Genomic DNA, 26,717 nt, shown 5'->3' with positions numbered 1-26,717 from the left:
GATGCTTTTGAAATATTCTGAAAAGGTTGTTGAGTAGCTATGCCTCCAATGTAAATACAAAGAGGATATTTGACACGCAGTAAATGTCTCCATGACTATATCAGAGGCAACTGAGATGACTTAGTTTAGTGATCAGAATAGAGGATGCATAAATCACAGTACATGCTTAGCATTGGATATCAACCCAAATAAAAAGAGGAAGAGAAGACTTGGACAAGGAACGTCTGCAGAATGTTGGACGAGAATGAGTGTCTTGGGAGGGAGGATGTCGCTTGGCGCAAGGGTAGGAACTAGTGATCGTAGCCAAGAGCATTCAATCTGGCATCATGGAGGAGGAAGAAGTAAAACCTGTTCTCTGAAGTTTCCCTAACTTTGTTTTACCAAAATTTTAGCAATAATTTCTCAAGCTGGTATTGTTTTATTGCCACAGGACTCTTAGAGAAGTAGGCAACAAATATTGGAGCTGTAGGTGACCAGTTCTTTGCATTCTTCATTGGTGTTTTGCTGTAAGTCTTTTTAAGTATGTTTGATGAATAGTCAAAACTAGTGATGCATTTGGTAGACAACACTTAACTCCAGAATCATTGAATTTGCCGTACATTTGGAGAATGAATAAATAATCAGTAAAATATGAGTTATGAGAGCATCTGAAAAGGAGTGATTAAGATTGGCTTTCATCAAAATTATAATTTTCTTTTGTAAGCTTTTTTAAAGCTTTGTTTGTTGGATGATTTAAATATTTAGAAAATACATTTCCTTTGAAATTAATGAAGAAGCACAAGAGGGAGTTTTATACACCAAAATGTTAGCTGTGAGACTGTATTATGTCAGTTTGGGATTTTATATGAAATATATATGGAGAAAATTTTCATACTTTAGCCATTTCTCATTAAAAAGCTTTATCAAAAACAGCTTGATTTGATTTTAACAGGAAACCACTAATTGGCATTTGGTAAAAGTTGTTCCCACACAGGGAGGAGTACCCCTATGAAACTGTTATTTTTCAATTAATTATCACTTTGAGGATTACTAAGAAACAAGCAAATGTGTTAGACATTTTCCCTGACAACCTAAATATTCCTGTAAAATACACTTTGGAACTCAGCTTTCTTTTGTCGCTTTTGTCCGCTATCTCTTCACGAATGTGTAGCCTGAAGCTCAGCATGGCTAAAAGAGAGATTCATTCCTTCCGTCTCTTTCCCAAACCTTCCTCAGTTCCTTCCTTTCTTGATCATTGGGGACCACATCACTGTCCTGTTCATCAGACAGGTATGTAGCCTGAACCTCATCTTTGAATCAGGCTGCAAAATATACAAGGTTTGACCTGGGCTTTCACCTTACTTTTTCTAAAATACAACTAAGATGGCTTCTGTGTAGTCTTTGCAAGGCTGCTTCTTTTACAAGTGCTACAAAGGCGTCTTTATGCCATTGCTGCAAGCAGATCGTTGTGGCTCTGGATGCACAATCCTGAATACTGTATACAAAAGGCATTTCACTGCGGAGGGACATGAGTCTGTTCCAAAAGATGTGTGCAAGCACTGTTATGAGGTGCCTGTAGGTATTTGTATTTCACTACTCACTTTATCCAGCCATATCTATAATAAGAAGGAAATGCAAAATTCTTATTAAAGTATGATAAAAAATTCTCATTAAATGGATGCATAATTGTTTGAAATAGTGCTTTCAAAAAGTAACTCTGAATGGTTTACTGTCACCCTGGAAGGGCGTCTGAAGTAGGGTGCTGTTGAGGGTCAGTTCTGGGTCTACAATTTCACTAATTACTTGGATAACAAGACAGAGAGCGAATATATAAACCTACAGATTAGGAAATTCTCCTAAGGATTTTTGAGGGAGGAATCAGAATTCAGAAGCATCTTCAATTTTAATGTCTGACATCAATATAATAACCTTTTCAGTAAACAGCAAGGGTTACATTTAGAAAGGAGATTAGAGGTGTGAAAGTACAAAATACCTTAGAGTAGCTGTTCAGAGAACTGCAGAAAAGAAAGAGGCATGGTTGCATAATGGCTTATATGTTAAATATGCATCAGCAATCTAAAATTGTTGCAAAAGCAAACAAGTCTCTTTTGGTACTAAGTCAGTATTGTGCTGGCAAGTGTTGGCACGATGACTGTGTCCAGTTTCAAGCGCTCCCTGTCACAGTCATGGGGCTGGGGAACCTCATGAATTTGTCACGTATATTCCTGTGCAGGTTGGTAGGATTAGCGGTAATTGTGTCATTCCTGACGGACACATATCTCATCTGTTCTTGAAGATATTTGCTGTTGAAGTCTCTGCTGTTTCTCCTGATAATTTGTTACAGTTTTTCACGGACCTTTGTATTTAGAAGGGTTTTCATAACATCTAAACTGAATCTTCCTTTCTGAAATTTCATGCCATGTGCCTTAGGATAGGTGTATATAGAGTAGAGACAGCCCAAAGAAGAGTAACGATAATGAGAAGCTTAGGAAAAAATGTAATCTTTAAGGAAGAGTAGAAGAAACTGGATGTGTTTTAGTGTAGAAGAGGGAAAGATATTAAGGACATGATACCAGTCTTTTAGTACATGAAGTGGTGTAAAAGAGGGCTTAGGAATGATAAGTTTTTCTTTATGGCCACTGGGAGAAGGATGATGAGAAACCATGAAATCAGCAATCGGAAAAAAAAGGATGTGATGTAGGCAATATTGGGGAAAAACTGAGTGGTTAAATGTTGGAGAAAAATGAGTGATATTGCAGAGTTCCCTTTACTGAAGGTTAATAACGTAGTGGGGTGGTCAAAGTATAGCTGAAGCTGCCCAAAGCAAGAGGAGACATTGCTACACGTATGTTGTCTCTCTGCTCTACAATGCTTTACTGGAGCACTGCACTCTGTATGAGAACCTCTTCCAAGCAAAAGAAAATGCATAGATTTTTGAAATTGTCACATAAGCAAGCAAAGTAGCAAACAATAAATAAAGTCAGTTTTATTATTTAAATCAAATTAGAATCAAGATCCAAAATATGTTAAAAGAATGCAATGAAAAAGATGTAAATAATGTAGATTAAAACATATTTTAGGAGCTTTTTCCTTCTTCCGTTCTGTATCCCCCTTTTTGGTATACTGAATGTGAATTAAGAGCAAGAATTATATTTATAGATGTGCTTGGATCTTTACAGAGTCTGGCCAAAGGCAAATAAAATGTGACATACCCATAGATCAAACATTTATTCCTTGTCTTCAAACAGTTAATCCTGTCAGATGGAAGTGATACTTATTAATTAGTAAACAGTTGTGAATGATGTCGGAAATGCCAAATTATGCCATTATTGCAGTTATGCCTACCATTTTGTTTTACTGAATTCAATCTTTGACTTTGATCTTTTCTTCCAGTAAAAGCTATGTTATGTTTGCTTCTGCTGGCAGAGGATAAGAAAGTTTTCATTCCTTTGTTAATAAAACTAAAAATTCTACCTGTATACTTATTCCTCGGACTTGCAACAGTGGTATCATTTTCTACTTTCTGTCTCACCTGGGTTCGAACTGTCAGAAACAGTTTTTAAAATTGGTTTAGCTGGGCAGGGCCTTTATTTTCTCTCCTGCCACCACAGGCCCTGAGTGTTTGGCAGCTGCAGCCTCCTTTCTTAGTATATTTGGATAAACTACTTGGTCTCTTCAGCATATCCCAAATGCCACAGCAGAAACCACTCTTGAAGGGCCACTGTTTTGATAGTGTGACCTACATGATAAATTTAAGGAATCTTGCGCTCCCCTTTGAAGTCCCTGTTAACCTGTCCTCTGTCTACTTCAGCTGTTGCTTTTCATTGCTTTCTCACCTTGCTCTGTCTAGTCAAACTGGGGACAATCAGCTCATGTGCGTGTCTCTCCCAGACCTGCGCCTAGGCCCTCCTTCTTACCCTTGGGACAATGTCCCATGGTCAGGTTTAGAGGTTCTTCATCTTCTGCAGCTACCAACTGTGGGTAATCAGTTTAAGAAAGCTTTAAGATCCTGTCTTTGTTGTTCCTGCCTTCATTTCCTGAAGGATAAAAGATGCACTCGTGAATGTACTTTGTAGAATTAATGGGGTGACTTTTAAGATCTTGTTTACATTATTGCTTTTCACTTTATCCCATAAATTTGTTGTGCATGTGTGTATATATGTATAACATGTCTCTGATATTATCTAGAAATTTCACAGTGAAATCTCATGCCCATTGTGCTAGACACTTAAGTGAAAAAAAAATGTCTGTACCAAGACAGCTCAAAATGTTCATATATGTCAAGATACAACAGGTTTGGGGGAAGGGAAGCAGACTATTTGTGGTAGCAGTAAAATAGGTAATGAGAACAGATGTCAGCTCGCTGAAGTAAGTGAGGCAAAGGATCAGGCAAACATGATGAAGAGATTCAAAGAAAAAAAAATTGGCATTTTGATGGAGTCCTTATCTCTACAAAGGTGGAAGCAAGCAAGCAAGTGTGTATGTTTGGCGAGGGCTTTGAGGAAAGTATACCCAAAGGCTGTTACGGCTCCATTGAGAGGAGAGTCAACAGCTTGATCTTTTGGTACCTCTTGCACTGAGCAGTGTCGGTAACTTTTGGAGGGGAGAAGCAAGTGGCAACGGAGGGATGTGCAGGAAAGCTCTGAAATAGTTTGGGTGGGTTTGAAGGGAAAAATGTAACAGTTGTTGGGGCTGGAAAGGAGATGGTTGTTGTAGCTGAGGTGCAGAACTTGAGCAGCGAGCTTGGGGAGCAGGCTGGATGGAGGAGCTGAAGTATCTGAAATGTAGGTACCACGAGCAAGGCGTACAGAGTGGACTGAGTCAAAGGCAGTCACCTGAACCTGAGTGAGGAGGAGGATTTCAGTATTTAAAGAAAAGTGTTTCTATTCTATCCTCAAACTGCCTAGATCATCAATGGTTTTATGCAAGTGAAAAATTCTATGAAATAATCTCAAATGAAGTTATAACAGGGTAAACAACAATCTCTTACACTGTTTGAAATGCATATAACTAACCTTTTTCCATTTGTCTTTTACATGTACTTACTACAATTTCCATTTTTTCTTCTTCTCCTTTACTTCCAGTTAGTCCATTTCTTTTATCTTTTGTATTGCTTTCTTTTTCTCTCTACTGTTTTTGTTACTTCTTTCCTTCAACAGCTACCTTCTTTGTGGTCTGTTCTCAGCTTTTTTCTGTGCTCTGTGATGTGTCTTTTTTGGCTTCCCCTTTCCTTCCACTCTGTTCTCTCCTTTCCCCCATAGACAACTTGTTTTTATAATGTGCTGATTGACTCATATGTTTTGCGGCATGGATGAAATTAAGATCTGTTCGGTCAGTTTGATGGTATTCTGGCAGAGCTTTGCAAATAATAAATAAAGTTCTAACTTAGTCTTCTATATCAAGTCTTTAGCTATGCAAATAATAATTATTTTTTGATAGGCAGCAGTCCAGCTGTTCTCTAAATATCATCTTAAAAAATATCTGATTCTGGGGGATTATCAGTTGCAAGTCTTGCAATTCACATATAACTATAGATAATTTTCTAAACTTCTTATTTCACATTAGAATACGGAACGCTCGTGTGAATTTACAGAGTATTTTAGATTCTTCAGCTGCTAAATTTGAATACTCATGCAGTTCTGCAAACAAGATATTACTGTGTTAGAGAACTATTGAGTTAACCACAATATTTGTGTTCTGTAATCTACTATTGATAGCATTCTGCTCTTTGGCATTTTTGGATCCCATTTCTTTAACAATAATGCTGGTGAAAATTATGAATTTAGAGCCTGTGAAAAATAGTTATCAGATTTGTGCCTGTATGGGTCTGTAACTTAGTTCATGTGTGTTTCCTGGCAACAGAGAGAACATGGATTTCCTCCCTCCAAACATGTACAGCATGTGCAAGTTCACTGTGGTACTTTGAAAAAGAGCCTATAGTAGCTTACCTGTCTTGTAACTACCCCAAAACCTCAAACTTGACCCCCCAAAATCAGCAATGCCATAGGTTTGTAACTGATGTTTGTATTAATTTGTGTTCAGAAAATAATTTACAATAGGGGCCAGTTAATAATACACAGTTAATGTCCTGTTCGTTAGCATGCAGCAGTGTAAGTTGCTGCCTATCGTTCGAAGCCTGCTGAATGTTTTACAGACCCGACAAAAACTCTGAATCCTGAAATCATACAACTCACTTGTTTGGCTTTTTGACAGTAGCCTAACTGATGAAGGGTCAATACTAAAGAACCAGTTGTCCAAATCTGAATTCACCCCAGTTTCCTGCCAGTAGCTTTTTTCAAATGATTAAGTCTGGCCTTTTTGCTAAATCATAAGACTGAGACTGTAGTTAGGGGGAAAGAAAATTACCTTACAGTTTTAACAGTGCTTAAGACTGTGTTAAAGTGATTTTAATCCAGCAGCTCAGTCTTCCTCCGCGCCTCTGTAGGAATTCCTTGTCCCTTTCTAGGCAGATGGCATTAACGTTAAGGGTGATAAACAAACACGCTCCTGTTTTCGGCTTGCTGTCATTGAGGTCTTCCAAGTATTTGGAACAAGATGTGGTTTTGAGGAATTTGCAGACTTTTCTTTGAACGTGTTGGACACAGGCCTGCTTGTATAAAATCCAGGTAAATGTTTGCCTATCCCTTCCAGGGGAATAGGGACTGCTATTTTTAGTCAGACTCGTAGCTCATTATGCTATATACTGTTAGTATATTCCATTATACTATAATTTATTGTTAGAGCTACAGGGAACATCTGTTGGATGTGCTTTTTTTTAAAGTCCAACTGTATGTTGCTTTTCAGATACTTCACCTAATTTCTTTTTTCATGTGCGTGTGGTGCACAAGACATTGTAAAATACTTATTCGAAAAAAATTCTGCCAGATATTTAGGTGTTAACCTGAGGTATATTTGCAGTGCATCTTTCACTATTGTTTGTTTTTCTTCAACTTTTACTCTGTCACAGATGATTTTAAAGTACAGGGATTACGGTACTGTTTCCTGGCTCTAATAACATTGAACAGCAAATGCAAGAAACCCTGCAGTTAGAGATAACATGCAGTCCCTGACTGGGCTGCCGTCTTGACAAAAGTCTTGTCCTTACCCCAAATACTCCACAGGCTTAAGCTGTGCAATATGAAATTTTATATTTCTTCCTGAACACTTTTTCACAGCCTCTTGGAAGTTTTTGTATTTAAGTTATCCCCAGCATGTCCCCAGTGATGAACTGGTTAACACAGAAAAGGAGAATAAATTTTCTGACATTGTAAATGCTGAGCGCTAATGGCAAATCTTGGCGCAGCTGTGGCTGCGCTCAAACGCGAAGACTTCTGAGCGGCCATAGGTCCTTGGTGCCGGGCTGGGAGCTCTGCGCGTCCCCGTACGGGCGGGCATGGGCCAGCAGCGCAAGGCGTCCCATGCCTTGGGCGTCCCCCTGGTGACTTGTCAACAATTTCCAACGTAAGACACAGGAGTCCTGGTGGGTGCTTGTTTTCACCTCTGATGCGGGGGGGGTCAGCTTTGGTTCAGTTGGTATTCCAATTAGAGAGGAAATGTGAAAAACACCTTCAAAAGATAAACTCAAGAGTACTTCTCAGAGTTTGTATTTAATCTTCAGTTGTTGGTTTCTGTGGGAGTTACCAAACCAGTTGAGCTAGAGTACTGGCGTGAAGCCAAATGAAAAATACAGTTTTCTTCACTGTAAACATGACTGTCAAGCAGTAATGTTTTTCTCAGCTTCATTTTAAAGGCACTATAATGGAAGAAAATGAAACTAAAACACATTTTTATGCCAGTATTATACATGGAAGAATGTTATTTCTTTTAATGAAAAACTCTTAGAGAATGGAACATACAAAATTATGTCTTAATAATATGTAATCAGTTATCTGTGTTGATAGATACTTGATGGAGTTGTTAAACCAATGCATTTCTTATTCTGGTATGGTTATGGTGAGAATGCTTTTTTTTTTTTTTTTTTTTTTTTTTTTGCCTCTACAAACATGAAAGATATGTCAAGTTCTTTATTTTTAGTCCTGTTTTGATAACAGAAAAAATAGGGCCTGATAAAACTTAATGAATAATAACAGCAAACATTAATCGCTATCTACTCCTTCAGGCTTTATTTTTAAACTCTTCTCAGTGGCCAGCAGCTCCGTTAACTTATCATCAAGTATTCTGCTGAACTTGGCCATCCTAGCTTGGCTTGTGGGATTTATTTTGTTGAAAAATGTGTAAGTTCAGCTTTGCCCTTCTAAGGTAAATGCAAACTATATTTAATACTCGCAGTGATTTCCCAGTATGTAGTCCTGTAGGTAGCACTGCAGCAAATGCAGAACAACAGCATTTTCACTTACTTTTCAGAATTAAATTCAAGAGTTGTCTGCCTTGCCTGTTTGTAACTCCCTCCGTTTTATTTTGCAGCATGAGGAAAGCTTGTTTAACAAAATGTCTGATCAGCTGCTGCTTTGTAAAATGGCTTATTGGATACTAAGAACAGAAATTGCATCTTGAAGAATGGATGTCAGCGTCCATGTAACTCAATGCATTAGAGGATGAAAAATCCTTCAGTTGTGCTTCCTTGCGGAAGGAGCAGGCCAGATTGTTTGAATGAGCTTTCTTAAGAGTTTCATGATAGAATAGTAAGAAATAGGAAAGGACTTTGAAGGGTCTTCTGATCTATCCTGTCTCTTGAGACAGAATCAGCAGTAGCTGAACCTTTCCTGGCAGATATTTGTTTCACTTCTTCCTCATAACCTACAATGATGGTGATTACAGTGTCTCCCTAATGTAATCTGTTCTAATGCTTTGCTTTCAGATATTTAGGAAGTTTTTGTAAAAAGTGTATAGATGGATGATTAATAGAATTTTGAACTAAATGTGAATAGTGCTGGCGCACTTTTATTTGTGTATTTAATTCTTTTATTAAAAAAATTCAGCCTGCCTCAATTGGTCTGACTGTTTACAAGCACAGAGAAATTATGAAATTGTTGAAAGCACAAATATATGCTGTAGACAAGTTAATTAAAAATGGTGTCCGGCTCTTTGAAAGAGCAGAAGTTATAAAAGTTGTACAAAGTTCTCTCGAGTACTCTATAGATCTCCGAAGCTACGGGGATGCTGAAATCGGCAAGGAAGCTCCTGCTCTCCTTGTGTCCGTCCTGCTGGGTGGATGGGAATGACACTGAACTGATGTTCACATTTGCACTTACTGGGTGCAGTACTCACCACTAATAAACAAGATCTTGAAGGTGTTCGGTCAAACAGCCATTGTTTGACTTTCATCTTTGAAACCTGAATATAATTCATTCCTACTGCAGTGAGTGCTTACATTAAATATTATTATTTTATAGTAAAACATTACTATTTTATATAGCAATCTCATGGATTTTCTCTGACAAATAAGCTTTCATTGGAACTTGGGGTGAGCCAGCTCCTGAGAGTTTAAAGTACTGTCAATAATAAGGAAGCATTCAAAACAACAGGCTATTGTTGTGCTCAGGCGTGTATTGTCCTAAACACTGTGTATCTGTATCCTGCCTTAAAGACTTTGCAGTCTCAATAGCAGCCAGTGGGTGTGAGCAGGCAGGCCGGCAATTTCAAGGAAACTGTGAGACACTAATGGTTGCTGTGGTAAGCAGTGATCTCAGAACAGCAGCAGCTTCACTGTTGACGAGGTTTTTCTAAAAAGGTGGGGTTTAAGGAGTTTGAGGAAGAAAATGTAGTAGTAGTGTGGATCTTTAAGGGGATTTTTCATAGCCATAATAAGAGAAATAGTAACAAGTATGAAATGCTTGTTTCGAAAACTTCCCAGAAAGTACTGGCATGGTGTGCTGAGCTGATGTGCAAGTCAACATTTTGATAATGGAGAAGAGAGAGGAGGTGAGATGGAGGTTGGCCAGAAAGGATCTTGAAATGCAGAAAAAGTGCTTTCATTTAAGGAGATAGGAAATAAAGAGGGAGGGGAATTGATGAAGGGAAAAGCTAGAGAAGATGGACTTGGGACAAGGGATGGACTAAGAAGGATGTTTACAATAGTCTTCTCAGAAAGAGTGAGATAAGCTTGTGTTTATTGATGCCTGTAAAAGGCCTGTTGCAATAATCAAGAGGCAGGAAGATAAAAGTCCAGACAAGAGTTTTAGCAACGTGTAGATAGATAACAAAGTATGTATTTGAGAGCAGTTATTCTGAAAGAGCTGTCAACGTTTAAATGTAGTTCATTATTTATGGATTTTAAAGATTGTTTTACTTACCTTTTCTACGGTTGCAGTGTGTTCTGTTTTTAAAAAACATGCTCAGTACCTTGATGCAGCCTGTCTGAATGTTTGGTGGAGTATAGGGAAAGCGTTCAGCTAACTGGTGCCTTTTACAAGATGTTAAATAAGAGGGTGTCATTTTGTCTCTAGTTCGTGCTGCGTTTAACATGGAACTGATGTATTTGGCCTGTGCTGGTTAGAAGACAAATTACATGATCATAGTGATCCCTTGTGGCCCTAAGACCCCTGAGCCTGTAACAGAACAGCCTGTGGCACCGGACTGTGCACTGTCTCTTCCAGTGAGCTGTGGGCCTAGAAAACTTGCCAGCGTTGGAAGAGGTCTTTGAGCCAGCTTCGTGTAATGCCGCTACAGGGCCCTTAGATCCTGGGGTGACCCTGACTGCAGATAGAAACCATGATACTGAAGGGGTAAATGGAACAGGACAGATGACACAGAGCAAGCTGCGCTGCCTTTTTTGGTTATATTATACACTAAAAAGGAGAGAAGCATTGTGCTAAAATATATTTTTACCAAGACAGAAGTTCAACCCAAAATTAAATACAAAATATAAAATGAATAAATAGTTTATTTCTCCATCCATTGAAATCAGTGGGAAATACTTCTTAGACTTCAAAAATTGAGAATATTCAATAAGCTATTAGAACAAGGGGAAAGCATTCTAACTATGGTATTGGGTACAGTCTGATTATGGTATTGGGCTTTTTGTTTGTTTGTTTTACTTAATTGTCCTGTTCTTTATTTCCCATTCTTCTCTCACGCTGCAAGAGATTTTTGCTGGGGTGGAAGCGGGGCTTTCTGCCTGCTTATGTATCCGTGCTTCACATGGCAATGTTGGGAAGGGAACCCACGGAGAATGACTGGCATCTCTGCAAAGAGTGGATGCATACTGGCATTGCTGTCTTCCAAGAATACATAGTAAGAAAAATAGGGAGGGTAGCATTAAAACCAAAAAAAATAGAAGGCGGCAAATCGTTAGAGAAATGTTGATAGCAGTGAGAGAGGTGTTACACGAGGTTCAATATTTTTTGCTTTACTTGGTAAATATTCGTACAGTTACTTCAAAACTAGCCAAGAGAGAGGACGAAGCTGTTAAAGAAGTATCAAAGCAGCAAAAACAAAGGGATCTGACTAGATTAGACTGTTCAGAATGGATTGACTACATTTGCAGTTGAGGTGCAGCCAGGGTGTGCACTAGGACTCAAAAGCTTAGGAGGACTGCAGGTCTGCTAATTTTAGGTATTGCGGGCAAGATTTCTTTTGATTACCAAATGCAATGGAGAACATGAATTACAGACTTGTAGGTGATAAATGATTCATGTAAACTACAAAACAAATAAACTTCTGAAATGTTTAATCAGCACTGACCACAGCAACTGGGATGTTATGTGCATATCTGTATAGAGATGGATAGAAATGCAGATTACCGATGTTTTTTCCCTTTTCACATACAGTGAAGCAACAAAAGCGAGTTTGTCTGTTTCTTTTGGTCCTTTTTCCAGTGTAAGAGTGCTGCAGCAGTGACATATTTCTTAAGGTCTTGGTGATTTCTGCATCCATTTCACTTGAGAAGTTTGAGATGGTTCTTCTGTCTTGATTTTCCAAAAGCCAGGATTACATGGGGTTTCTCACTGACTTGGGTTTTGGGTTTTGTTCTGTTTATCTTTGCAGCCCGAAAGTCCAAAAAGTTGGGGAAATTGAAAGGGATGCATGACGAACAGCCACAGCAACGACAACAACCGCCACCCCAAAGCCCAGAGGAAGGGACTACGTACATTGCTCCAGTAACTGAGCCATCTGTAAACACAGCGCTTGTTCCTCACATGTCTGCTATTTCACCAGCACTTACTCCCTCTCCTGTTAAGATCCTTGAAAGCATTGAACCAGAGATTGTTTATGCAGGATATGATAATTCAAAACCAGATACAGCAGAGTACCTGCTTTCCACTTTAAACCGCCTGGCTGGCAAGCAAATGATTCAGGTGGTAAAGTGGGCAAAGATACTTCCAGGTAGGATTGTGATTCATTTGGTGAAATTTCTCTTCAGTTTTCCTATTAACTTAATGTACTATTTGCCTGACAAATTTCATCTTTAATCTGTGGGCTGTGTTGAAAACCCACATATGGGGAGTAAGATGGACATCTGATAGAAGATTATTGCATTTGTGATCAATTTAATGTTCATTGCATATGTCTGTGGTTGATATTTAAACAGTTTTAATTTTGAATAATAGCCTCTTACGAAGAAAACATATCACTGGAATGAAAAATTGAGTTTGGTTTTTCAGAAATACACTTTGTGAAAGTGTTGCTCACGTTCTTTAATAGCAGAATAAATACTAAGTGATGTATTCTGTGCTGGTTTGGCCAACCCTTGTGTAGAGCACAATGTAGTTCATGTGTATTTTCTGGTTTGTTCTCTAGGATTTAGAAACTTGCCTCTTGAGGACCAAATTACTCTAATTCAGTATTCATGGATGTGTCTGTCATCGTTTGCCTTGAGCTGGAGATCGTACAAACATACAAACAGCCAGTTCCTCTATTTTGCTCCAGACCTGATCTTCGATGAGTAAGTATTCCTTAATGGTCCTATGGTCCTATCAAGTACAAGCTGGAAGGAGTATTCCGTCTTCATGTGGTTTTCAAGTGTACCCACAGTGTAAGAAAATGTCATCTAATCCCAGCTTAAAAAGCAGCTAAAAAAAATGTTCATTGACTGAGTTTTCAGTCAGCATAGCTTTGCTACCACCATTTACTTTTCCTTACATATGTGGAATTGTTCACAAACTAGAACATGCTGCTGGTTCAAAATATGACTGGTACACAATGAAGATTTATAGGGAAAAAAACATTTTTTGGTATCTATTGGAGCTTGGAAGAATATCTAACTTCTAGGAATAGTGAATGTTTAAATTGCCAGGTTTTCTTCAAAAGAGTCATATAATGGTGCTTTTGTTAACAATATACAGCTGTTCAATGTGTTTTCTTGACAGTTTTAATTACCCTTCTTTGCAGTCATGAAAGAAGCCAAAATGTTATTTCAGTAACGAAACATCTTTTATGATACATTCAGAGAAAACAAGGATCAACCAAGGAACCATTCCTTCTGACTATGTGTGTTCCTTCATATTTTAAGTTCGTGTTTTAGTGCTGTGCCTTTGATGAGTTTAATTTAATTTGTGTTCCATTCATCTAGTGTTTATTCCAAAACACTGAAGTCAGAACATAAATAAATACACAGGCAGTCAAACTGAGGACACATGCACATCCCAGAAGGTTGTTTTTTCTAGAGGTAAAAATGAGACATAATCAATAGGACATGAGTGTTTATGAAGAAAAAAGCAGGAAAAGAAAGAACAACAAATAATTTACCACTCAATCTATTGAGGCATTCTGAACTGTTTTTTAGTGAAGAAAATGCTTTGTCATTGTCCATCTAAATAATCTTCCTTTGATTTAAGAATTCCTAAATAATCAATGCATTACAAAATCTGGTCCCAATGCAGTGAGCAGTATCAAAGGAGGGTTTGGGAGGGTTTTGTTGTTGTTTTTTTTAAGAGGAGGAATTGGTGAGTCACTGCATGTAGTTGAAAATGTACTTTCAGCTATTTTCCATGTTGAAAGCACCTCCGCTATGACTTGGGACATTAGAGAATTATCACAGAAAAAATATCTATAGCTAAAGTTAACTGAATGTGAACTCCAGAGAGTTTAATTCTTCTGGGAGAATGCAGATCTAAAGGATCGAACACAGAAGCAGCATTCCCTCGTCTGAAGAAAGTCAGTTGGGGGACAAAATGTATTGGGCAGGGAAATCAATCCCACTTCCAAATAAAAGTATATGTGCAGTGCTAGCATTTTTGATTCTGAAGCTAGTATCAGCTTCAGAAGTTGAGCTCAACTGCGAGTTTTATGTTGCAAGCCCTGAGGTGGGTGGCTGCAGAATTATACTGAGGTTGAGATTAGCATCTAGTCAGGGAAAGGACTGCAGGTTCATGGAGTGCAAAATAAAGACATCCCAAAACAGGTATGTTTGCATGATAGTGATCTGGTCTTCTACATAATTTAACAATATGCTCATTACAGAGCTACCAAAGCTAGCAGAAGGTAGATGTTTCTAAAAAGAAGAAAAATAAATTATTAGAAGCTATCGAGTTGTGAGATGGGGACAAGGACTTTTGAAATACGTAACTGGGGTAAGAAATTTCCTCAGATCAAAAAAATAGGAGTGGAATGCTTACTCCAGAGTGCTAAGAGGTGTAGCTCTGAAGCGAGAGTGTTGTGCTCACTTTGCTCATGTTGCATACTCTATGGAAATTCCAAGTTTTCCCTGTTTCCACTCAGTGAGCGGTAATTCATTGAGTTGAGAGCCTGCATTTGGAGTACTGAGTTTTGGGTTCCCTCGTGCAGGGAGGTCACTGAGAAACGGAACGGAGCCCCATGGATGGTGACCCAGACCATCAGGGGCTGGGCATGCGGCCCAGGAAGGGAGGCCGAGAGGGTGGGGCTTGTTCAGCCGGAGGACAACTGTGCCAGGAGCAGAGGGGATTTCACTGCAGCCTTCAGCTCCCTAACAAGTTGTTACAGAAAAGAGAGAGACAGACTCTTCTTGGGGTGCCCAGTGGGAGGATGAGAGGCAAAAATCACAAGTCTCTGCAAAGGAAGTGCCTGCTCGAAAACAGAAACAGGAAATTCATAATGAGAGTGGTAAAATAGTGAAGCAGGCTGCCCAGAGAGACTCTGGAGTCTCCGTCTTTGGAAATACTCAAGCCTGGGCTGGGCAAGGCCCTGCACAGCCTGCTGCAGCTTTGCCACAAGCCCTGCTCTGAGCAAGGGTTGGACTAGAGACGTTCAGAGGTCCCTCCCAACCTAAATTGCTGTGCCATTCTAAGTTCAATAAACCCTATTCTTTCTTGGTTTTGACAAAAGATAAGAAGTGAATTATTGGAATTATATAAATCAATACCATTCAGTAGAAAATGTTCAAATAAGCACAGAACATCTTACATCTTGGAAAAGTGAAGATTCAAAGAAACAGGTATTAAATAAATACATATATTCTGATATGGAAATCAAAGTAGTCTTGACTGGTTAATCTCTCAGGTGAAAAAAAATGAGATTGAATCTAGCAAATTCCATAAAACTTGAGTAAGTCTAAGAGCTGTTTTTCAAACACGTGGAACAGAAAACATAAGCAGTCAACAACGTAATTCTGGCATAACATAATTCAGTACAAATGATTTTTCAATGCCCATATTTCATTTAATTTTGTTTCATCTTTAACATCACTTCTTCGGGAAGTAGGTTGCTTTATTATAATTTTTCTTTCAAACAGCATTTCCTATGTATCTGTAGTAGGGTTTAACCTTACTGCTTCATTTCACATCTATTCCTGTGTGTTTGTGAAAATGTTCCATGTTTTTCTTTGCTACTTGTATACAGTTTATATGCCATAAAATCTTTGTTTAACGTGACAAATCCATACGGTTTGAAGCTTTGCTCTGGAATTTCTGAAGTCTGGCCTTACCTTTGCTTATTTGAGTGCTATGAGCTTGGAAATGTAGTGTGGAGTTACAAACACAGGCCTTAATTTCTGTACCACAAAATTTGTCAGATCTCCCTAAGGTTCACTTGATGCAACTTTTTGTGTATTTTGCTGCCTTTGGCATTTTACATGTATTAATTGATGCAGAATGAAAAGGAGGTGATTTTAAAATGGGCTTTTCCTACTGCCAGCTTGGAAGATGTGTTCTTGTTAACACCAGGCCAACATTTTCTTGATATTTCTTCATATCCAGTGTCTGGAGAGGTAATTTCCTGTCTCTGTGCAAGAAATAATTAGGAAGGTCCCTTGCCAGTAGTGCTCAGTGCCTCCAGAAGGTTCAGCATTTTTCTTCAATGAACAGTAAAAGAGTGAAAGTAGAGGTCGACATTGGCAGAATATATTGCTTTGTTTTACATTAAACATATTTTCCGCTTACTCTTAACTACTGTGAATAAAAGGAAGTTGTAAAGATTCTGGAAGGCCTTGATACATGATCTTGTTTTCTTTCTTATTCTGAAGGCCTGTAGACAAGATGAACAACAAATGGGAATCTCTGTTGTTACGAGCTGTTAAACGCATCTTTGACTTTATAAATATGGTGCAAAATGTCTCCCTACTAATGCATGGTTTGATTTCCTGTTAGGGTTATGCAAGGCTAGAAATATCTGACTACCTTTGTTCAGTCATGAAATATATCTAATTAAGTGTACTGTTTGCCTTTATGGATCATGCATGTATTCCATTGCTTTACCTGTGCTTAAGTAAACGTGAAGATGTGAACTGATAAGAAAATGGCCACGCAACCAAGTTACTCAGCACATTACAGAAATATTAAAAAAAAAAAAAAAAAAAACAGAAAAGGGGTGTGAAATAGTGTTATTTTATGTTGTGTGTGCGTAAATAAGTTACAGTGTGTATTCTGTTTGCATCCATTTATTTTGTGGCATAGTTGTTATCAAAACTAAAATTCCTATAGTTATAGCTTTAGTTATAGTCCATGGTAAATCTTTAAAATGCTGTGATATATGTGACACCCCATAATTTCTGTTACTTGAAAGCACTTTAAAATGGTGAATGTTGCATATGTAATAACACTCAAAAGATGTTGCAATAATATTCCTAAGGCTGTGAACTCAAATCCTAGAAGTTGCAAAATTCCAAAATTAAGGTGATCTGTGGAATCATAACTTGAGCCCTTGGTGTACATACTTTAAAGACTGTATCCATAACCAAACTTTCAGTTGTGTTATCCCATAATATTTTTCCCATGCAACTCCTTCCCATGCAACTCCTTCCTTGTTGTATTGATCAGGGTGGATGAGTTGTGGGGATGATGCAGGATTATGTAGTGAGAGACTGTTGGATTTCTGTTTCATTTGTTGCAGTCAAAGAAGCCTTACACTGAATGGATTTAGAGATTCAGGAGAACAGAGATATTAATTGGGAAGATTTTCTTAAGACATGGCAAAACACTATCCCCGATTCAAAGACCCAAGCTCTAAGACGTTTCAGATTCCTACGGCAAAGTAACTGAAATCCCACAGAAAACATTGCTATTATTTAACTTGAGAAAAAAATATATATCTTAAGGCTTAACCAAAGACATTTAGCTGAAATTTTCTAATCTAATTCATCCTGAGGCAGGCATATGCATTGAAAATTTAGGTCTAGAGCATTAAGTTACTAAAATTATAAGCAGGAAACTGAGTGGTGCTGCTTGAAATGGGTACAAGAACAAAGCAAGGGGTGCAGAAAAAAAATGTTTTTTTAACAGTAGCATATTTTCATGGATTCTGTCCGAAGCTAAGCAGAATGAAGAGTCCTACACGAAACAGCCTAAAACCTGATTTTTAAGACATGCTCCTGGGAGGTAGGAAAGGTAGTTTCAAATTCCCTGCCTGGGTCTTCCACTTCCTGGATGGATTAACCACTCAGCTATTAGCTGAAATTAAGCTTTCTCTGGCTGCTTCCTTCAGAAGGGAAAGTCCCCTAAGTTTCTGAAAGAGAAGGCAGAAGTGTATAGGTCCTTGAATCTGAATAATCTGTATCTCTGAATAGTAGGAGCTTCTCTGTTTGCAGTATAGAAGTCAGATCCCTAAATCCCAGAGAAAAGCAAGAGAAGCTCCTTTTTGTGAACGTTTCTCCAGTTTGTCAGCTGGCTAGCTATAACAAATCCCCAAATATCTGCTTCTACCCCTATATTATATTAGGGCATTGGCTAGTAACCTTTTAGAGGTAGCTGCACCAGGCTGAAGAAGGAGAAAAAGCATTTACAGGGTGCCGCAGTGCTAACAGAAGCTCAGCAGGAGCTCAAAACCAGCGGGAGCCAAGCCATGCTGCCCCTCGCCATGGCCATGACTCACGCTCCCAATGTGTCCCAGCCCTGGCAGGAGGCCACAAACGGTGTTGCATGCAGCAAGCTGCCCTGCTTATCTGCACCTTCCCTTAGGGGAGGAGGCTGGTGGCTTTTCAGCTCTCCGCAGGTCTAAAACCTCGCTGATGGCATTGCTGCCGAAAATCAAAATTCAGACCCCCCCCATCCTCTTTGGGCACCGTGCTGAAGCTTATTGCTTTCTGGTCTAAAGAAACCGGACTCTCCCATGTGGCACCAGAGTTCACAGGAAATTCTTTATTTTTTGTCTCATTTTAGATTTTTTTAGACTATCTCTTTGTAGACTTCTTGAAGAACTTTCGAAGAGACTTAAATTCCAAAATCTTTTAGGAAATTTGCCCAAAGTATAGTATTTGCCATTCCAGCAAATTCCTTATCTATCTGTAAAATGGCAATGATGCAGGATGCTGAAAGAATTCAGTAAAACTGAGACGCTGTATTGAGAAATTTCAGTACATTATAGAAAAGTACAGCATCAATATTTCAGCAGTATTATACAAATACACGAATGACTAATGTGTGTGTTTTCTTACTCCTTTGATTCTTTTTGGTTTGTCATCTGTAGCATAAAGAAATAGATCATAGGTACATAAAAGCTATGTGTGCAGGTTCTGAGCTTTCTAGTTGTTTTACTTTGTTTTTACTGTCGGAAGGTCTTTACAGATATTTTTTACCCCAGCCAAGGAATTGAGGGTTTGTCTGAGTAAAAAATATCACTAGGTATTGTAAGAGGTACCCAAAATTATTAAAGTGAACTTGAGAAACTGATTCTAAAGACAGGGGATGGTTTTCACTAGCATTTAGGTCATATGCACCTTTTTTCCATCCCTGGAATTATTGTATGTCATATGCAGCTCAGCTCTGTGCTATAAAAAGGGCTCAGTAGACACTGCAGCTCACTGAGTACTATGTACAGGACTGTAAGAGCAGAATATACTGTTTGACATATTGATTGATGCTTTTAATTGATAAGGAAAAAAATGCAGGCTATGGATTTTGAACTAAGAAGTGGCTGCTATCCCTTTTATTATTGCCATTTGGGGCAACTGTGACATTGCTGGCCACTTTCCGAATTTGTAGCACAGTATTGGAAGGCTTTTTTCCAATATAAAATGAAACCTCTACTCCCTATATTTTTAAGTGAACCACTAATACTATTTTTGTAAGCCAGTTTAACAAACTAGCATAGCTTATTGCAAGTTAATATAAATCCTTCCTTTAGCATGCAAAATTTAACTTTCAATAAAATAAAAATGTAATATTGCAATGATCTTTCATGCTAAGCCTTTAGTAATTCCCCCAACTGTGAAGTGTTAAAATTCAATAGCAGAGAAGAGGTTGATATTAGCAGTAGAGGAAAAATAGAGAAGATATTTTTCAAACGAGGAAGCTGATGTAGAGCAAATGAAGTAGAGAGAGGGAGAAAAACAGTTTTAGTACATGGGGATTTCTATGAAGATTCTGCTAACATTGTCAAGGGATGTGAATGGGCAGAGGATTTTGTAATGTTGAGAAAGGTTGTAAAATTAAATTAAGAATTGAGATCTTGTATGGCTGAATAGTTAAGATTTTATTTAAAATCTGCATTTATTTATTTTGCGTATTTTATTAGTAAATAGCATGTTCCTTGTCTTTTCATTATGTTCCTAATATCCTCTCATAATATACTTGTGGAACCTGAGACCATTAGGATTTAGTGTTGTGTAACAGGCTGTAAGAATACAGCTACCTCTCTGTGACCTTTAGATGCTGAAGCCTGTAATTCTTTCTGGTATTCTGATTTCTATAGTAACAGCAGGAAGATAAATGTAATAAAATAAGCTGAATATTTAAGAACACCAGAATTTTTTTTAACCTTATATACCTCAGGGTGGGGAGAGGAGAAGAGATGATTCCTCAGATCAGCTGTGCATGGTGATAAAGCCAATAAATAAGTTGTTTCATTGTTGAAAAGATTACTGCTTCTAGTTTCCATGTAGCAGGATGATGGCTCTTAACCCTTGTGGTACTGCTTTGGTCTGTTCTGCAGTCTGTTAATCCTGTAGTGCCTAAATTTAGGTAGATTTTTGTAATCTTTTTAATCTAGCAGTCTCTAAATCCCTCATTTTTAATTCGTATTGCCCCAGTGATTGGTGCTACAAGTTGTCAATGTTTGGTGTTTGCTAATAAAGAGTGTGTGATTGGTGATCTTGTTGAAAGGTCGCCAAGCTCGCCTTGGTAGTCTTCCCTGCGTCTGTTTGCTTGCACGTATTATTTTGAGGAGGGATACTACATTCATACAATCCAGACTGGCAGTGCAGTAAGAAGTAGATATCTTTATCAGCAGTATTTACATCTACATTAATTGTTATTTACTTTATTGTAAAGAGCAGCTCAGTTCCCATCCAGAGATACGTATCAAAGGATTTTTTCTATACATATCCCCAAATTGTGCACTTCAGAGAAATACATAAAAGGAAATTTGAAGAACTACTGTAATGCCTGTTACCAATAGATGTAACCTGCATCAGGTAGTCTTTCAAGTTTTATTTTGCTTTTTCTTGTAAATGGGTTAGTGGTTGTTGGTAAAGCAGTAGATTCAATTTCATTGTATAACTTTGCAAAGGATTAGTGCTCGAATGCCATTATCTAATCAGTTCAAAATTTTGTGGAAAGTTTAGACCTCAGAGGATGAGAATTTTAGTTAAAACTGTGAATCTGTATAGGAAAATGGGAGATAAAGCAGTTTTAATGATATCTGTAAGACTGTAAAAGCAACTGTCAGAAGAAGGGGCTATCTAGCACAGTTTCTCACCTTTTAAAATGGCCAGTTGCAAAAAGAGTGCAAGATCAGGACAAGGGTAAAATGATACTTCTTCGTTTGCCTGTTCCAGTAGTCAGAGATTTAGGTACTTTCTGAATGGGAGATCACGTGCTTAATAATCCCTCTGTATCTTTCTTCTGTGAATTTGCCTAATACCTTTTTGAACACATTTATAATTTCGATAGCTAAAACATTCTTTGCCAATGACTTCTGCAGTTTAATTATGCATATTTGTTTATTGGAGATTTTTCTAAAGCAGGTACCTGATAATTTAATTAAGTACCACTTCATTCTTGTGTTTGCAGAAATAGTGAATATTTTTCTTTTCATCCTGTGCATGCCATTTATCATTTATAGATCTCTGTCATGTCTTGTCTTTTCTTTTATGAGCTGAAGAATCAACTAGTCAGTTTAATATCCCCTTGTATATCAATTTGTTTGGTGTACCCCTGGTTGTCCTCATCTCCTTCCTCTATACTTTTACTAGTCTGTTATATTCATTCTGAGAATGGACTAGAATGACACACCACATTCAGAGTGTAGGTTCACAATGGATTTGTACAGTAGCAAAATTATGATTTCTGTCTTGCTCTCACTTCTTCTAATATCCTTTGCTTTTTTGGCCGTTAGTAAATACTGAGTAAGCGTTTTCAAAACACCCCCCCCCCCCAAATGTTCTAATTGACACTTAGGTCTTGCTATTGTGTAATGTTAGCTAATTTAGAGCCAATTTTTTGGTACGTATAGTAAAAGATGATTTTACTGTGTACATTGTCTTGCAGTTAGTGATTTTCCTCTTCCATTTTGTCAGCCAGTCATGCAGTTTTGCAAGATTTTTCTGCAATTCTTCACAGGCAGCTCTCGATTTCCTCATCTTGAATCATCTGCAAACTCTGTCACTTCGACAGGTCTGATTTTTTGCAGATGATTTATGAGTGTGAGTTTTCAGCCCAGGCTCCTGTTGTAGAGCTCTGTGAGACTCCCCTGGTAACCTCCATTACTTGTGAAAAATGTCCCTTTATTATTACCTTTTGTCTCCTGTTTTTAATCTGCTAGTAATCCATGAAGAGCCCTCCCCCTTATCTGTTTATAAGCTCTCTTTAAGAGCTTTCAGGAGATCTTGTTAATAGCTGCTTTGGAAATCCAACTTTACCATGACTGCATCTCCACTTACCTCCTGATGCAAAGCACAGTGTGCACGAGGTCCTAGACCAGTAATTATCCATGTTGGCACACCAACAGACTGTATTGCAGCCCATATCCAAGCTGCATGCCCCAGTTTCCTTTGTGTGGAAACCAGGGCAGAAGAGAGGAGGAGGAGAGGTGTTTACTTGGGTCTCACCCCATATGGAAGTGGGATGCAGCTAGACCTGGCATGTGTGAAGCATTTCCATAGTATAGACACTGCTTGTACCAACCAGATCACCCCTGTGCTTTTTGTCAGAGAGCTCTTATGGATTAGTGAGACATGACCTCTCGTTACCAAAACTGCATTGAATTTCTTCCATTATGGCATATTTATTTATCTGTTAATTCTCCTTTCAATCATTTTGCTAGATATAGAAATGAGACTTACTAGTCTCTGGTCTCTTGAGTCCTCCCTCCCCACTCCCAGACCCATTTTAAGAAATCGGTCACATTTGTCACCTTCCACTCCTTTATAAGGGCAATTTAAGCAATAAGCTGCGCAGCACAGTTGGTAGTTCAGCAATTCCATATTTAAGTTACTTTGGATCTCTTGGATGGATGCCATCTGGTCTTGGTAATTTATTACCGTTCACTGTATTTTTTTCTAAACCCTCTTCTACTGACACTTCAATCTGAAACTAGTTCCCACAGTCATTTGCTGGTGCAGAGCCTTCCTAGACTCCTTTATAGAGAGCACTGGTGCAAAGATTTTTAACTTTTCTGCTATGGCCTGATCTTTCTCAAACACTTCTTTTTCATCTTGATCATCTGTTGGCCCTACAGATGCTCCAGCAGGTTTCCAGCTTGTCATGTGTTTGAAAAGTTTTTATGACTTTAGCATGAAAACTTGCCCCATGATTTTACATTTAATTCAGCATAATTATGCTCTCTTTTCTTCTAGTCTCAACATGACTTCAGGACATCCACAGGACTTTTGGGAGGGTAACTTTTCAATTCACCCTAGATCCTTGGCAGGAAGGTTAGAATGGAGAAGAGGTTTGTCCCTTTCAAGTCTCTTTTTGAACATGACGCTGCTTTAATCTTTTTGCAAGTCAGTGTGAGCTATTTGGTGGCATCTCTAAATGCCCTTCATATTTGTCGTGCTTCCCTTCATTATTTTCCCTATACAGTTAAATTTTAATTGTCCAGATTAAAATAAAAATCAGGAGGTGGTTTCCGTAAACTGGTGTTAGAGGAAGATGTGCCTTGGTTGGAGTTGCAGGAAATGCCAGGCTTTGGACGACAGCTTGAGCAAAGTCTTAAAATTTCTGAGGCACTGCTGGTACAAAAAGAGAACTGCTGCTGCATGTGGACTGTAGCAGTAGTTTTGCTGATGTATCACTTCAAGTGATAATGAGCCCTTGCATAATGATTTATAAAACAATACCTAATGGGTACCATTTCTGGCTGTCGATACCTTTTTCTGATGGAATTTGAAGAATATTCATTGTCACGTGTGCGTTACGATCACTTATTATTGAATATGGTATTGAAAATGCATTTTGGTAAAGCCATACTTACATATTTTCGCATTTAAACTGTGATTTGTCTATTTTGAAATGCAAACCAAAAGAGAGTATTTGGTATGAGCATTCTATTACCTACATAAATGTTAATTCCAGCAGATACTTCATTTTATTAGCTATTTATGTGCTTGACATTTTAGGGTTGCATAACTGAGTGATTATTAAGTTGGATTTTAATACAAGTTTTCTGTTACTGATTGTGAGCTGAAACTCTTGTGTTGCAGTAATTATCCATTAGCTATTGCCAACTGCTTTGCATAGAACAGGAGAATAGTTACCTGGAACTTTAAATTCTAAGCTCCAAGTTCCTTAATATTAGTTACCTGGGGTTAATATTCTCTAGGATCATCAGGAGGACTCTCTCAGGAGAAAGCTTTAATTTTCAGAATTGCTTCATTTAATTCAGTATAAAAATTGACAAGTTCATATGCCTGGGAGGCTAATGCCCACAAAATGCCAGCTATTTATGTAGTTTTCTTTTAACATAAAATGACCTTCCTTGTCAATCAGTGATCGGCATTGATCCAGTTTAGTCTAATTCCTGTTTTGCACTGGGTTAGGCAGCTTCTTTTGTCAAGGTCTCTGCTGTGGTGTCAGAGTGCCACCCAGCTACACCTTGAGCAGCCTCTGCAGTGTACTGGTTGTAGGGAAAGAAGCTTGTAGGGTTAAATGTTTCACTTTGGTAATGCTGGGTTTATGCATTCTTGTGACAGGGTTGATGGGGGAAGATCATTACTGAAGTATTTCTTTTTCATCATCTTTTCAAGCAATAGATCTGTTTTTTATGTATGTTTTGCTTCTTTATAGGAAACAGCTTTCCTCCTGTTATAAGCGAAATTCCTGCAGGAACCCAGGAGTAGAAAGGATGTCCTAGACCCTTGGGTCAATCCTCTGCTATTGGAGGAGGACCTCACCATAAAATCCCCATGTTTTTAAAGTTGAAGGTAGCTCAAGGCCTTGTTGGCTTTGCTGTGTTGACTTAAAATACCAGGGTTGGCCCATGATTTTTTTTTCCACCTCTAGGCAAGTAGAAGAAATGCTGCCTGTCAATAGTGGCTAAAGCCAGGTAGGGCAGAGTAGTGGAATTTGAGGGCAGCAGGAAGAGCTAAGATGACTTTGATGGCAGATCTTGGAGCTCTGCTTTAAGAAGTTACTGCTGGCACCTGCTTGCCTCAGTAAAAAGAAATTAGTCGCATGAGGCGGTTCAGCAGTATTCACTGAAACAGCCTGGGAAGGTGGGTATGTGCTAAAAATCCAAACTCTCACTGGGAGGCTGCAGCAATGGCACTTTTCTCTTTTTTTTCTTCTTTTTTCTCTTCTTCCTTTTTTTTCTTTTTTCCTTATTTTTTTTTCTCTCCCCCCCCCCCTTTTTCTTCTGTGCGTGGTACAAGGACATTGGTTTCCAGCAGCACAATAGGGCAGGCAGCCAGGGGCTGTAACATTTTAACCTGGCCAAGAACAACCAAAGCTTGTTCAAGGCATTTTGGTATTTTGAGCAGTCTTCTTTATGCTTCCTCTAGGCTAATTCTTATCTGGATAAACCACCTAATTCCCAGCCTACATTTATTCATGGCCAGTTTAACTGACTGCAAAATAATAGTCGAATTCTCTATCAGTTAGTGTTTAGGGAGAACATCTGCTGTCTCCTCAGTAGGAGGAGGTCATTGTTGGTTCTGTAGATGGGGTATTGTATTTCCATTGGTTCACTGACAATTTAAGTAAAAATGCACATAGACTATGACCCAAATTTCTCCCCACTTGAAATGTATAACAAAAATCCCATTAATTTCAACAGGGTAAGGTGCCTGCATTTACCATTGATGCAAGATAACAAATATCCTTTCCTTCCTGGAAGGAGATGATTCTAAAGCTTTAAGAGTTAGAAGGCAATATGTTGAAGGCAGTATGTTTTCTTGTTCTGCTGTGATTTGCAGAGTTTCAGTAGTGAGCAGAGACTAGAAAGTGCTGAATAAGAAATAAGCGCTGAATAAAAAGTCATGATCAAAGTCTGAATTTTGCATGTATTTTGGCTTGGATTTTGATCAATGCAATAACTTAATGATGCTGTTCCAGCACTGCTGACTTTGGTTGCATTCATAATGGTTTCAAGATGGAAAACAGGTGTCTGGGTACAGTCCATTGAGCAGAATGCTATACAGTACGTTACCCGGTGTCGTTGCACATGCAGCACTACAGTGATTGCCCCTTTGCATCAAAGAATAGGTTCGGTCTTGTACTAGCTAGTGTCATTTTGTTTGCATTGTTCCTCGTGATGGAGCTGTTGAAGTTGAATGCTCCATTAAGAAAGAGTAAATTATTGTTATGGTAATATGTATCTTTTTTTCTTTCCTCAAGAAACTCAAAGTTTTCCTCAGCAGGTGAACCTCTCTTAAGACAGTTGAGATAATTCAGGTGAAGGGGGTTGTAATTAGGTGGTTTGATGAGTTGTACAAGGGACTCTCTGTGATACTGTGCCTTTGGTCTTTTCCCCTTTTATCCACTGCTTGCATCTTGCTGGAAGGGCGTCTTGTGATGAGTCTCTTGTCTCTCCTAACTTAAAACTGGCATCTTCTCGCATGGTAGAAAATATACCTTGCTTTCTGAGGTTTTCAAACTTGTTTTGACCTTTGGGCCTTTGGTGGCTCTTGTTGTTGTTTTCTGTTTGTTTTTCCAGAGAAAGAGTGAAATGTGTTTTTTGAGTTCTCTTGAAAGCATTTTAAATGATGGACAAGCTTGAAAGGGATGCAGGTTTTAGCCTAGCAAAGGAAAGGCTTAAGTTTTGATTATAAAATCGGAAACACTTCTTACAGAAAAATGTAAAATCAGGAAACACAAAGTCAGAATATGCTACAAGTGTTACTTGAGCTTTTTCTAATTCTTTTCTGAGCTGCAGAAGCCATGTGACTAACCCAACTGTACTGTTCCTTTGAGGTGCTGTCAAAGGGGTGCTTCTCCCAGTATTTCCTGGGGTCATCAGCATGCCACTTGAGTACTGATGAATCTTCAAAA

General features: G+C 38.4%; 1 protein-coding gene across 4 annotated transcripts in view; it reads left to right on the top strand.

Annotated features, from left to right (window-relative positions):
- The window catches only part of NR3C2 (nuclear receptor subfamily 3 group C member 2), a 229,885-nt gene that overhangs the window by 178,334 nt on the left and 24,834 nt on the right, over nucleotides 1-26,717 (top strand). For all 4 annotated transcript variants that reach the window (XM_067297802.1, XM_013951706.2, XM_067297803.1 and 1 more), the window contains 2 exons: nucleotides 11,926-12,264; nucleotides 12,679-12,823. In XM_067297802.1, the coding sequence (XP_067153903.1) occupies nucleotides 11,926-12,264; nucleotides 12,679-12,823 (484 nt within the window). The remainder of the gene's footprint in view (nucleotides 1-11,925; nucleotides 12,265-12,678; nucleotides 12,824-26,717) is intronic.

This window comes from Apteryx mantelli, chromosome 5, assembly GCF_036417845.1.
Source record: "Apteryx mantelli isolate bAptMan1 chromosome 5, bAptMan1.hap1, whole genome shotgun sequence".
In the NCBI taxonomy this organism is placed as follows: Eukaryota; Metazoa; Chordata; class Aves; order Apterygiformes; family Apterygidae; genus Apteryx; species Apteryx mantelli.
This window is presented reverse-complemented; position numbering and strand designations above follow the sequence as displayed.